A 14,611-nucleotide genomic window follows, 5' to 3' on the forward strand; every position below is an offset into this window, starting at 1 on the left:
GTCATGGGTCACCATGCATGCACAAACGCTCTAGCTTCTGCAAGACACAAGCGAGCTAAGTGACCTGGTTAGCGGCTTCAATTGTTAATAATGAGAAGGGATATAAAAACAATAAGTGGGAGGAGGACTTTTCACTATGTCTTTTTCGAAGTGCGTTTGTCTGATTTGTCTACCATCGCTATTCCGAAGGGGATGTTGAGAGGCAATTTCAAACTGGTCATTAAAAGTACGACACTGACTTCCCCCCACAAAATGAGCTGAGAAAGAGAAAGGTGAGGGAACTAAAATCACATTTAATCGGACAACAGTTGTTTTTCACACAGCGGAATTCACAAGCAAAGGCCGCCACCGAAGCATCGTTAAGGGTTAATCACTCTATCATTAAGCATAAGAAGTCCTTCCAAGATGGAGAGATGATAAAAGAGGCCTTCGCTGACTCCTTGTTTCGGGACTTTAAAAACATCATTTTTCAGTCATTCAAATACTTTATGAAGACCACCACCAGCTCCCAGCTCCCAAGGGTTACATTACTCTCTAAATATCAGTTATACATTGTGTTATAAAAAGTACAAGCTGTATATGTATTCATAAATAGATGTTTGGTATTTTTTAATGTAGGTGGATCATTTTGACCTGGTCATTTTAAAAGTAGCTCACAAGCTAAAAAAGTTTGGGCGCCCCTGGTCTATTGCAAGCCCCCAGGAAGAGCGCCAGGCTTTGAGGCCTTCGAAGCGAGTTTTCGTAGACAGTCCATCTTACCTGCGGGAATTGGGAATGGGGTCAGTAGTCAAATTTTAGCAGGTTGATCTGTGTTTTTTAGAAACCAGTGTAGACCCACTAATTTTGGTGGAAAAGCGGCATTACATACTATTTTGTTAGCAAGCTAATAAACTGGCAGCGACCATAACAGAGACTTGCGCAAAGTCCAAAGTCAAAGCTGATATCAATGCAACACACAAACAGATTGATGTTGTAGTTTCAGTTAGCTTATGCTGAGGAAGGTTTGCTTAGATTAAGTTCAGGGGATGATTTTTGTAGGTTTAATATCATGGGCGAATGGTGAATTTAAGTTGCACACAGTGAAAGCACTACACCCTAAGTCATCTTGAAATCAATTATTATTGTCATTACTGCTATATGTATAATTTCTACAAGTCACTGTTTAAGTTGAGTGACTGAAATCCTCGTCACCCTATTCAAAGGCTGCAACAGTCGCTGGAGACTGATTTAGGGACCATCATTAAATAACTTGGCATAAATATATTAATACAAAATAATTGCTTTTTAAGTGCTTCCTCTACTTTATACGTATAATTATATGCAGAAATTGTGATGTTTTTTTCTCAATAGCTTCCATGACATGTGGCCCACTGACTTCTGAAACCGATTCTGTTTCCATAAAAAAATATTATGATAAATAAAATATGGTAAAAAAAAAAAGTTCAAGAGGTTAACATATTTTCGAGCAGCAATGTCAACTTCTACACTATTTTGTCTTATGTCTTAGATTCTTATTCTGAAATCCTGGAAATGAAATTTTTTCAAAAATCTCACCAGTAGTCACCATTTAAAGGGTTATTTTTCATAATTTTCTTCCGGGGGTGCATTCCCCTGGCCTCCTCTAGTGTTGCTAGGTTAGCGACTCAGCACAGATACTACAATAAAATCTAGGGGAAACACTGTGTTCTAAGACTTTTGGACGTGTGGCGCAAACTATTTCTTTCTTAGCTGAAGCCAACAAAATAAATGTAAAGAGAGACATATTGGAGCCGTATATTTTTCTGCTTTTTCGTCCTTTGCCAATCACACCTATGCATGTGACGTGACATGAAGCTCGAAGTTGGGCTGTGAACAATCACAATGAATTTGTCTTCAAAATAAGAGCTTTACATTGCATCCCATTGGAGTTTAGAACTGGGTTCTTAGTGGGGGGTTTTTAATTTGAAAATAGGGACCTTTCTTAGCTTGCCGACACAGCAACAAGCTAACACAACCAAACAGCCACAGAGACCGAGGAGACGCTGCATCTCCTGGATCTCAGCAGCTGTCCATTTGCTCATCTTAATGTCTGCGGATGAAGTGATGGACTGACTGCTGTGATCAGCTGTTTCTTGGTTTTGAAACTCCCCGGCTGTGGGTCGCACAACGGTACAGTTCATTGACACCTTTGCCCATCTCACGCAGAGGCCGTTTTTAGATAGCAGGCCAGGTGGAAATAATTGTACCTTCTGAGGCTGAAAATCAGCGGACCAAAACAGACCACCAATTTGCCGGCCTCCGCGGACCGAGCTGCCAAAAGGACGGGTAAATTGGCAGCTTGGTACCATGTCTAAAAACGGCTGATTGAGAAAATTTGCTTTTCATAAGAGGTGTAATGAAAAAAATAATCAGGTTTTTCCAGCCGAATATTCTCCACTTCTTTGAACTTGTAGATGAATGCTGTGCACACCACGTAGAACGCCAGTCGTCCTATCTCGTCTTGTATCTTGTGTTGTTCCCATTCTGTTTCTGAAGACCTTGAGGAATTTTAGAAATAATTTTTCTATTTTTTGTTTATAGGCTTCAGTCAGAGTATCTATCACTGTATTGCCCTCTCTGGACAATGATGGTTTGATTCTTTTATCATAGTAATCTCTTGTTTGTAGGTATCAGAAGAATTTTTTGTTTTTCAGTCCAAATTCTTTTTGTAACCCTCCAAAACTTTTTAAGAGCCCTCTGTGGGTTAATTTGCATACCGCTGTAATGCCCCTGTCCCACCATCATCTGAATCCAGCATCACTGATTCCTGGTTGAAATCTGGAATCCAGAGCGGGCCAAATTAATAATTTGATGTCTCCCTCCATGGTGTATTCTTTTAACATCTTGTTCCAAATAACCAGTATTTGTTTAATAATTTCGTTTTTGCTTTGTTGAGCCAAGTCATTTCCTATGTCCCCTAATAATGCCTAAATCTGGAAACTTTCCATCTTGGCCTCTATGTCTTTCCATCTTGCCTGATATAGAGGGCAGCATGTACAAACCAGGAACTTTACTTGAGCTGCATAAAAGTATTGTTTCAGATTAAGAAAGGACAGCCCTCCCTTTTCTTTTGGTAGTTGAAGTGTCTTATACCTGACCCTTGGTCTCTTTCTGGCCCAGATAAATCTAGATATAAGTTTGTCCCAGTATCTGAATTGTGTTTCTGGAATCATCTGAGGGATGGATTGGAAAAGCTCTCGGTACCACATTAATTTTTTATGACCTCAATTCGTCTCTTAAAGTCCATGTTAAAGGCTGACCATATTATTATTAATTTTATTGTAATTTATTTCAGATGTTTTGATGTGATCTTTTGCCAATAAAACAGCCAGATATTTAACTACTTTGGAATTCTAGTTGATTTTATATTTTTCTCTAATTTCTCGGCTTGGGGAATAGTTCAACGTAAGAATTTGTGTTTTTGCTATGTTTAATTTATATCCTGAGTATCTACCATAATCCTCTAATATCAACATCAGATTAGGAAATGTCCTATTCGGGTCTTGGAGAACCACAATAACATTCTCAGTGAAGAGCCCTATGAGATGCTCCCTGCTTTCCTGTATGGATTCCTTTTAAGTTGTTATTTTGTCTGATCATTTGTGCCAGCGGTTCAATATCCTTGACAAGTTCCTCGCTGTAAGACACATCTGTCAGTTAGGTGTCCATTAATTTTTATCCTCGCTGTAGATTTTTGGTAGAGGACTTGGATACACTGTATTATCTGTTCTTGAATCCATAGTTTCCCCAAAACCTGGTACAGAAATTTCCAATTAACACAGTTAAAGGCCTTCTCTGCATCAAGGCTCACTGGTACTGCTCTCAGGTCCTGTCGTTGGAAATAATCTATTATGTGGAGGATACGTCTAATGTTATCCTGGGTCTGTCTGCCTGTAATAAAACCTGACTGATCTATCTAGTCAGACACAAAATGTTCGAATCGTTTGGAAATTATTGAAATAAAGATCTTATAATCCACATTTAGAATGTAAATGGGTTCACAAAGTTCTTTATTTTCTCCTTGCTTTGGAATTATGAGGGGGGCAGTTTGCCCTCTGTCAGTGTCAGATTGAAAGAATTCAGAAGTAGCAGAATTAACTCCTCTATAAATGTTTTATACCACTCGCTGGGGAATCCATCAGTGCCTGATGTTCCGTTTGATTTTATTCTGTTAATTGCAGCTTCTAGTTGCTTTTTTGAGATGCTGGAAATTAGTTTTCTATTTTGCTCCTCTGCAATAGGCGGTAAGTCCAATGAATCAAGGAAATCTCTTTCACACTCTTCATTTGCTGTGGGTTGGGTGTACAAGTTTTCATGGCAATCTTTAAAAACCCTTTCTATTTCTTCAGGTTCAAATAGTAGTTTCATTAAGGGGTCTCTAATCTTATGTATTGTGTGAGAAGCTTGCTGGACCTTAAGCCTTCTTGCTAAATATTTAGTTGCTGTAGAGCCTGATTCTTAGAAGGTCTGTTAGATGAATCTTAGTTTTTTCTCAGCCTCTTGACTTAGAATGTCATCTATCTGCCTTATAATGTGTGTAGTCCCTCTCTAACGGATGGAGTTCTCTCCAAACATCAAACATCCCAAATTCAACTAGAGGTTCTGACAAGTTTTGACAGATGAGTCTTATTTCTCTTGTTATTAGTTGTGTCCAGTTTAGCATTCAAAATTAAGTTGAAATCCCCTGCACATATTAGAATTCCTTCAGTTTCAATGGTGTTGATCTCAAACAATAATTTCAAAAACATTCCATCAGAGTTAGGTGGCGCATAGACATTGACCAAACTAACTAGATTGTTATCCAATTCCCCTTTTACAATTGCACATCTCCGTTCTTTGTCGTTTATTTCTTTTATGACTTCAAAACTGACAGAGTTGGAAATTAATATGGCGACTCCTCTCTTTGGACCTTTCTTTAAAGAGCTAAAAAAGGCATTTTTAAATCCAGATTTCCTCAGTTTATTGTGTTCTTGCTGGGGTAGATGTGTTTCTTGTAAATACATCACTTGAATTTTTTTTTCTCCCCATCTACGCCATTACTTTTCCTCTTTTAATTGGATTGCTTAGGCCATTCACGTTTAAGGGCCCTATTCTCACATTATTACACTGCCTTACTTGTAAGAATAAAGGCAAACGAAAACATCAGTAGCTAACTAAAAACACAGGCTATATCAGAACATTCCTACCAAGTTTGCTTCTCTATATTTTCTCTGTTCTTAATCAAAGATCTTCGGAACTCTTGCAGCTTTTCCTTAGCTCATGCCACTGCTGTTGTGTAGCTCCTCCGGGATCCCTCCTTGCACTGCCACTCCATCGCTGTGCGGAGCTGTGGCTCCAGTCTGTCCGCGGTCATCGTGTCGGTGTCACAGAGAAGACACCGACGACCACGGCGGTGGCCGTGGCTCCAGTCCGTCCACCACCGCGGTACTTTCTTCAGCTTGTGTGTTACAGTCGCCATTCTGTGGTGTTCAGAGGATAAGGCATTGAAGGACTGACTGACTGCACTCTACTTTGTAGGTGTCCATATATCAGTGATTAATGGACACCCTGCAGCCAATCAGAATTGAGTATAAAACAGTTTTAATCCCGTCCATTAACATGTAATCGCCATATTACCATCAGACCAGACGTGACTCCCCAGGTAACAATGCTTTGTCACTCATTGCCCAACTGTGATTATTTTCCCAGACCCACCTGACTCAAGGTTCAGTCGACTGATCACTGCTGTCTACATATCTCTTTCTTCAGGTGTGCAACAGGTGTGCCTGTCTCCAGCTCAGGTGGATCCCTTCTACAGTCAAGGAGAGTCTCTGTCATCTGACGATCAGTTGGACCAGACCTGGGTCACTGTCTTTGGGTATTTATGGACAAATCTGGCAACCACATTTTTTTTTTCCATGGTGGCAACACTAGATGGCGAAAAACTCAGTGACAGCAACATGGATAGTTAGATTAAAGATGTTAAAGAGAGAACCCCAGTAACTGATAAAGGTACCTTATATGGATGGCAATTTAGACATTACACATAACACCTTTAGTATGACAAAAGCCCAAATAAATATTGGAGCAATATAGAATAAAATCTGTCTTACGTTATTATCTAAGTTATGGTCTCAGATAGGGGCCCACTTCTATAAAGTAAATGTTACACAACAAGAAACACTCTCTTTTTCTCTTCAACAACTGCTTTATTAACATCCATCATGTTCACCATAAACACAATTATGAACAGTGTCACTTCCTCAGATGTCATGATAAAAGTTTCTGTTTTCTCTTAAAAAATATTTGATGATAATATATTATCTCACACATGTTATTATACCAGCAGGATATACACTGATCAGGCATAACATTATGACCATCTGCCTTATATTGTGAAAGTTCCTGTTGTGTAGCCAAAGCAGCTCTGACCTGTCAAGACAGGGACTGAAGACTTCTGAGGGTGTCCTGTATTGTATGTATTATATGTTGGGGGGTGGGGCCTCAATGGATCAGACCTGCTTGAGCACATCTTACAGATGCTTAATCAGATGGGGATCTGGGGAATTTGGAGGCCCAGTCAACATCTTGAGCCCTTTATTGTGTTCCTCGAGCTGTTCCTGAGCAGTGTTTGCAGTGTGTCAGGGCACATTGTCCTGCTGGGGGGCCACTGCCCTTGGGTAGTATTGTTGTGATTAGGGGGATGTACTACCACAACAGTGTTGGGTGGTTTGTGTCAAGTGGCATTAACATGAATGTCAGCACCCAAAGTTTCCCAGCAGAACATCACATTGTGATGAGATGATCAAAGTTTTTCACGTCATCGATAATTTTAATATTGTGGCTGATTGGTGCACAGCACACCAGTGTAATATACAAATGCCTGTGACATAACAAACTCACTCTCTTAAAAAAACCTTTTTGACCTTCTTTTGTGACCAACAGAACATTACTACAACATGAGTTGCAACCTTTTGCTCAGAGAATTTTCCAATGTCCTTCACTGAGCGCCTTAAGCAACTGGAGAACAGAAATGCCTCCCCTAATGCAGTCTGCAAGTTGATTTTTTGGATGGGACCAAACAACATGCTCAACCTTTTGAGTTTGGACAATTTCTTTGATGATGCTTATTTCCAGATTTAGTATTTTCTCAGTGAGGACTTAATTGACTTTAGTGCAGGGGTGCCCAATATGTCGGATTGCGATTGACCGGTAGATCGCAAAGGTAGTGTGGGTAGATTGCATGACATTCTAATTTCTTTTTTAGAGTAAGCGGCAGGAAAATTAATGAATGAATGGATCTCCGAAAGGCCAAGTCGAATCTATGCCACCTGATTAACGTACGGGAAGGCCAGTCTGAGATCTCTTCTTGTACAGGTCACTTGTCACCATGCATGCACAAATGCGCTAGCTACTGCAAGACCCAAGTGAGCTAAGTGACCTGGTTAGTGGCTTCAATTAATATCAACAAAAGAAGGGATATAAAAAATGAGTGGGGCAGCTGGACCAAGTAAAAACCCCAAAATATACCACTTCCATGCAGAATGGGAGGAGGACTTTCACTGTCTTTTTCAAAGCACTTTTGTTTGATTTGTCAAACTACACGGGGAACGAACTTGGGGAGAGTTCATTTTTCACTCATTCAAAAACTTAATGAAGAAAGCCACCAGCTCCAGGTGTGTTAATGTGTGTAATGTTGATAGCTGTTTGTCACCTATGTGCATTACTGCTGTCAATTTTTATGTGCAATACCAAGGGTTACATTACTCTCCAAATATCAGTTTTGCATTGTGTAAAAACTAATGAAAAGCTGCTCTGTGAGTGGAAATAATTTGGTTATTTTTTAAAGTATTTCAGGGACTGCATTTTTCCTTATTTTTGCCTAATTTAGTTCAAAATGGTCTTAAAAGGTCTTAAATTTGACTTGTTCAAAGCTGCAGAAACCCTGTCCTTGAGTGTCTCGGTCAGACAGATTTCCAAATGAGGCATCAATGACCATTCATCTTCATGGTACTGCCCAGGTGTAGGAAGTTCAGAGCAACCGTCTTGTAACAGTTTAGCTTGCTTCATGTCTGATGCCAAGTCACTGGCATCAAACATTACATCAGGTCTGCTCTGCCTGGCAACCCAGAGTATCTGGCCTATGTTGGATCTGAGCTTCTACTTTTCCATCTCATACAGAGATGAGTCTTGCTCCACAGCTCATGAAAGGTCCATATTTATGGGCTGCATATGCTGAATATAGTTTTCCTGGTGTATTTGTATGTGGCAACAACAGTCTATTCCAATATGACAGATCTTAACATGTTCTTGATATCCAGCTGGGAATGCTGATCTGAGCTGAGGAATTACTGTTTTGGAGAAACTTTGTGTGCATATGAAATCATCCATATGGCAAGTGAGAACCCAACTTCAGACATTTTCCCATCTGCCAATGGCACTATTTCCCTTACTCAGTATAGTGAAGCTTCTGCTAGACCCTACATACACCTCCATAAGATTCCTTCACTTTGAGTCTCAGGGGGAGGCCTGCTGTAAATGTCACATGATGTTTCCAATCCCTGTAAATGCAGATTGTATGTCCACTGAATTAATTGCTCACTGTCTGCAGTGACAAATCACTTCCACAAGTAGTCGAAGAGACCCAGTGCCACATTTGGATGAGTCCTTTTGCAGCTCTGACATATCTAACTCCTCAACTTCTAGCCATAAGCCATGCTTAAGACTGCGAACCAGTGTGAAAGTGTGCAAACCCATCTTGTGGAGAAACACTTTTATCTCTGCAAGTCAGATGATATATCTTTTGTAACAAATACATCCTCACATACATCTGCTGTATTGGTTTCAGCAGCATTAGTTTTTACCTCCAATTGTCTACATTCGACATATCAGCTGACTCACTAGTCCCTGCAACATCATTGGGCTAAATCTGCAACAAGTTGAAGCAGTTTCTGTATTTCCCTGTAGCTTTGCTAAGATCATTAAAAAAATGTTTTTACCCTCATCAATCTATACTCAATGTACCATAATGACAAACCTGAAACAGAATTGTATACATTTTTGAAATTTTATTAAAAAGGAAACATTGAAATATCACATTTACATATGTATTCAGGCCTTTGCTATGGCACTTGAAATTTAGCTCAGGTGCATCCTATTTCTCTTGATCGTCTTTCCAATGTTTCTCCACCTTGAGTCCACCTGTGGTAAATTCAATCAATTGGACATGATTTGGAAAGGCACACAGCTGTCTATATAAGGTCTGACCTCTGACAATGCATATCAGAGTAAAAACCAAGCCAGGAGGTCCAAAGAACTGCCTGTAGAACTCCGAGACAGGATTGTGTTGTGCTTGTTGAATGTGGGAGATACACTACTTTTATTTAATTATCTTTAATGATAAAGGTAATTAATCACTGGGGGGGGGGGGCTGACAGCGTCACTCCTTCACTGACGTCATGAGTCTAAACTCCTGAAATGTTTTAATTAATCTAAACTATTGCTTTTAATGTTTGGAGATTGTGTTTAACTTTCCCAGAACTTCACTATGGCTTAAAAGTGGGATTTTGTCCACAGGAAAAGATACGACAATCACTTATCATGCAAAAAGAATTACCATTGATTAAACATAACTTAAACATACAGTATACACTAGAACCAAGGACTTATACATATTCCCTCTAGTTCTGTCTTAACAAAACATGTCAGAGACATTTTACTTTTGAATAACAGAAGTATTAAACACAAAGGGATCTTCAGGCTCACCGAAAGGGAGGGTTGGTTCTCCCAGACCTCAGACTCATTAAGTAATAAAACTTCATCTTGGCTTAACAATAACATAGAGTTTTATTGCTACTAAAATATATTTAACATATTGTCTCACACATATAGTTAGGCCAGCAGGATATACAACAACTGGTGCTAAAATAAATGCCTGTGACTTAACAGTAAATGTTTGTGAATTTCACATTTAGTTTTTGTTTTCCAGAGTTGAAGTTTGAAGCTGAAAATTGCTCTGGTTCTTTTTCTGATGACTTAGATATCACTATTGAAAGTAATGTTACATAAAAGTTAAAAGTAGATTTTTCTTCAACAGGGAGATGGCACCGCATGCATGCGTGTGTGTAGTTTTAGAAGGGTCAATTCCTGGAGATAATCATATCCTGTCAATCATATCCTAAGTCTGTTATGATCAGTCCCACCTTGTAGAAGCGTGTGTGTGTGTGTTACAGCTGGACCTTGTGAGTATTAAGACTGCATCAGGATTTAATTTCATTTTTGGGAAGATGATTTGACTAATTTCCCTTATGTAATTATCTGCTATACAGAATTAAGTTGTGACTTTGCATATTTTCTTGAGAGGGACAGGTAGACAGGTCACAGTCAGCTATAAAACAATAGTTTAAAGTGCTTTAGGGTCTTTCTTTCTCTTCTTTTAAAATATGTATTTTTTTTTATGTTTTTGTCTCAATAAAGTTTTCCTCCAGCCTCAGCCTCATACATCTTGCTGCAGTTTGCACAGTACGGAAACATCCTTAAACACACGGTAGGGAATGTCACACACATCCAAAGTCCTCACATCTCTAACTTTAACTCTAATGTTTGTTTGTTTTTTAAGGATGATTTATTTATTTCTTATTTCAATGATTTAAACGTATAAGTGCTATAACTAATATACAGTGGGGAAATTGTTCAGGAATAAGTCAGCTCACATTTTATCAAAGTTGTAAATTGATTGGTTTTTGGTGACATCTGTAAAGTGTTGAGTGAAATTTATTTTACACTCGTAAACACTGTGCATGTGTACACCGGTCTGCCATGTTCTGATAGATAGACCAGGTAGGAATGATTTCCTGTGTCGTTCCTTATGGCAGTGGGGTTGAATGAGTCTGTTGCGCTATTTTTGTTTACAACACAGTACCCCTGGAGCACAGACCATGTTTGTTAGATGTATTCAGGTCAGGATATAATTAGATTTAAACTTTTCAGGTTTAGGCATTATTACATGCATTTTCATAAACGAAACTATTTTAATGCAGCAAAAATATGTGCAGTCATAAGAAGGTGTATGAGTGTTTCCAGTTACAGTTGACTGGTCATGTTTTAAAGTTACATTCAGAGTGTCATTACTTGTATAAGACTGATCCCAATGAGTTCCATGCAGCAAGCGTAATACAGATTTGGAGAAAAGAGGGCAGTGATGTCACAGCAGTATACCTAATTAGTATCCAGGGGGAAAAGTGATATTGGTGTATCCCAAGTTTGTATTAGTCTGTAGTGCCCTTGTTATACCCATTTGGAGAATCTGCTGTGTGTGATACTAAGAGAGGGAGGTAAGTTCCTTGACCAGTGAACTTTATTTTACAGTAGGATCCAAAAGCTTGGAACAATACAGCTACACCATTAGCTCAGGTTTTTGAAATGTGCTGTTGTGGAATTGACTGATGTCTGTTTTACTGACAGATGGCTTCTCCTGGTAACTGGATGCACCTTCAGTATCAGTCCAGACTTCAGGCCAGGAAAGCTCTGTCTAAAGATGGAAAAGTGTTTGGTGATGCCATCATGGTGGGAGTCAAACCCTGCATAGAGAAGGTCAGTTCCCTTTTACTGTCTTCCTCCTCTCTGCCATCTGATTTGCCCCCCACATCAGATGACATTATGACCAGAAAAATCTGACCTCAGCAGTGGTGAAGATGTTTTCCTCTCTGTTTCAGAGTGTTATGGACAGCAGTGTAGCCATCCCTTCTCCTCTCTCCACCTCCTTCTCCTCCGTCTTGCCCTCCACTCCTCGCTCAGCCATCAGACCACTCAGCGCTGCTTACAGGAACTCTGGCAGCGACTACCAGGTGATTTGTGACCTCAGGATTCACTTTGGGTCTTCTTTAAAGTCTGAACTGTGGCATTTGTCTTACTTTAGCAACAAATCTGTGTGTCTGTCTTTAGGTGGTTGCAGACAGACAGACACCCAGGAAAGACGACAGTTTTGTTTCCAAGGCAATGGAGTACATGTTTGGCTGGTGACATTACACAGTGCATTATGGGGTACCTTCAGCCTCAGAGAGGAGTGTGGAATCGCTGAACTGATTGTGCGTGTGTGTGCGGGCGAGCGTGCGCTGAAGTGGAGGGTCTTTTTTTCTCTCCTTTTATTATCTGTATTTTTTAATGTATTTGTCTCAATAAAGTTTTCCTCCAAAGTTTGAATTTAATGATGCTGAAGTTTAATTAAAGGAGAACTTCGGTCAATTTAATCATGCAGCTTCATTGCTCAAGCTACCCTTGGCTTGCCAGTACCGAAGACGCGAACACATTTGGTCTAACCATTACAGGGCTCCGTGAATGGAGAGTTAGCATTGACAGCTAACAGCATAGGGTCAGAACTTTACACTGTGCTTTGCACTTATGCTTCTTAACATGCTCCACATCTCACCCCAAAAGTTATGTAACATCAGCAGACACCTTACAACACAGCATTGTAGTGTGTATGACTCAAAATGAATAAAAAAGTAGTTAATACAGTGTGTTTGTGCAAGTAGCTACATACCGGTTTGTTGACATCCGTGTCTTCAGGTAGCTAGACCGAACTAGTCAATCCGTCCAGTGTGTGCTTACTCCCTCACTGGCAGAGACAGAAACGTATTCCAGCATTTTTGTTTTTCTGTTCATAATGTACATGTCCATGTTACAGCCTGTCATGAGCCATGAGCCTTACAAAAGCCTGTTGAGCACACGCTCAACGGATTGACTAGTTCGGTCTAGCTACCGGAGGACACGGATGTCAACAAACCGGTATGTGGCTACATGAATAAATAAAAATAAATAAACAAATCTAAATAAACAACATGCTGTCAGTCGGTGTCTGAGGGACTTCACTGAAATGTGAGCTGAGCCAAAAGTCTGGCTGAGCTCAGCGCGGCCCAATGGACAAAATAAATCAGTACCCCAGCACATGCTTTTGTCATTGTCACACTTTTTTTTTCTATCCGTGCAACATTTCACCGATACGATAGAACCCCCGATAGAAATTGGGCCATTCTATTCAGTCACTAGTCAGCACGTGTATACCGGGACTTGTCTCCATGCCAACGATACAGAAACAGCTGGGTCACTCACTGCTTCCAGCAGCAATCAACATACCTTCAGCCACTTTTGGATCTCGGCTTTACTGTAACCGGTTATAACTCAGTTAACTGTAAAATAAGTAATGATAAATCTTAGGTGATGAGAATTTGTAATATAAGGTATAAGATGTTGAGTGTAGGGATCGACCAATTATCGGCTTGGCCGATAATATCAGCCGATATTTGGCATTTTTACGATCATCGGCATCGGCCGTTTTTTTTCACCGATAACCGATAAAAATTAATTAATGTATTTTAAAATGCGCTCCTTCGGCTCTGATGCAGCCGTCTCTGCCTGAAGTCACCACTCTCTTGGTTGTGTAACAATGTCCCGCCCCTATCCCTCACTGATTGGCTACTTGGCACAAGTGAGCCAGTGACAGCCAATCAATCAACACTGAAGCCTCCACATGCAGTGCCACAGACACAGAGGAGAAACAGAGGATTGCTCCGGTGGCTGCTCCAGCAGAAAAGGTAAGGCAGTGTCAGTCGAAGTTTCAAAGCCCTTTGATGAAGTTTTAAAAATACCACAGCCTTGATCAATATTAGTGATAACATTCAGGCCCAGAGTCGACATTTCACCAACCTACTTGTCTAGTCGCATCAAGCATACGACTTTGCAAGATAGGACTAGCATCACTCACGGCAAAAAAAAAAAAAAAAAAAAGATGGCTCACCGCTACATTATGATTGACACGACCTGCCGCTTTAGAGCTGGGGCCAGATGCACTATAATAATAGGAGACCCTTACGGTTATCATTACTTTGTGGGAATAATTAATCTCCTAACGTGTCTCAGCCCGTGGGGCGGCTCCTGGTTTGTCAATAAACAACACCCGAGGCCATTATAGCCTATAAGTTTAACACCACACACTAACGTGTCCTCTCCCTCGGTGCTCATGCTGCCACTACACAATGATCACACAGAATAAGTGTTAAATATTCGTCTTTTTGCCGGTCACTCGTAAAGTCCAGGGAAATGATGGGCCATTTCAATGAGTCAAGCAGAGAGCACGAGTTTTTTCAATCAATAAAAAAGAACCCACGTGTGTAAAGTAGCCTTTATGGTTTGCATTTACAATTGCCAAGTGCCTTATTCTTATGTAATATGACATACAGTTCTAAGCACAATAGTGTACATTTAATGTTCTGAGATTCAGAATATGAATTCATTTCTCTAAATAAATAAATATAATAATAAATAAGGAACTATAAGTGAAAAACTCTGGTGAGCACTGAAAGTTGTGTCTTTATTTACTCCTGCTGTTTTATGTAAAATTTTAATCTGAAAAGTAACTATTATATCTATAAAATGAATGTAGTGATCCAAGGTTCTGGCCACCCTCTTTATTGTTTGGTCTTAATCAGGCTGGATCAGATGTATCCTACCAGAGAGGGAGAGAACATAAGACATCATTAATTAAATGTTATTCATGTAGAATAGAAGAACATAAGAATATTATGTAGTGTAGCGGAAGTTTAACAGACAGTTTTGC

The 14,611-nt window shown here is 39.8% G+C and overlaps 1 protein-coding gene across 3 annotated transcripts in view; it reads left to right on the forward strand.

The window, feature by feature from the left end:
* Window positions 1–12,203, forward strand: part of nup35 (nucleoporin 35) — a 20,727-nt gene extending 8,524 nt beyond the window's left edge. For all 3 annotated transcript variants that reach the window (XM_037110378.1, XM_037110375.1, XM_037110376.1), the window contains exons 5-9: window positions 5,767–5,875; window positions 10,474–10,543; window positions 11,461–11,589; window positions 11,712–11,843; window positions 11,941–12,203. In XM_037110378.1, coding sequence (XP_036966273.1) covers window positions 5,767–5,875; window positions 10,474–10,543; window positions 11,461–11,589; window positions 11,712–11,843; window positions 11,941–12,018 — 518 coding nt within the window. In that variant the 3' untranslated portion in view covers window positions 12,019–12,203. The remainder of the gene's footprint in view (window positions 1–5,766; window positions 5,876–10,473; window positions 10,544–11,460; window positions 11,590–11,711; window positions 11,844–11,940) is intronic.
* The last annotated feature ends 2,408 nt before the right edge of the window (window positions 12,204–14,611 follow it).

The sequence above is a fragment of the Acanthopagrus latus genome, chromosome 9 (assembly GCF_904848185.1).
Source record: "Acanthopagrus latus isolate v.2019 chromosome 9, fAcaLat1.1, whole genome shotgun sequence".
Taxonomy (NCBI): domain Eukaryota; kingdom Metazoa; phylum Chordata; class Actinopteri; order Spariformes; family Sparidae; genus Acanthopagrus; species Acanthopagrus latus.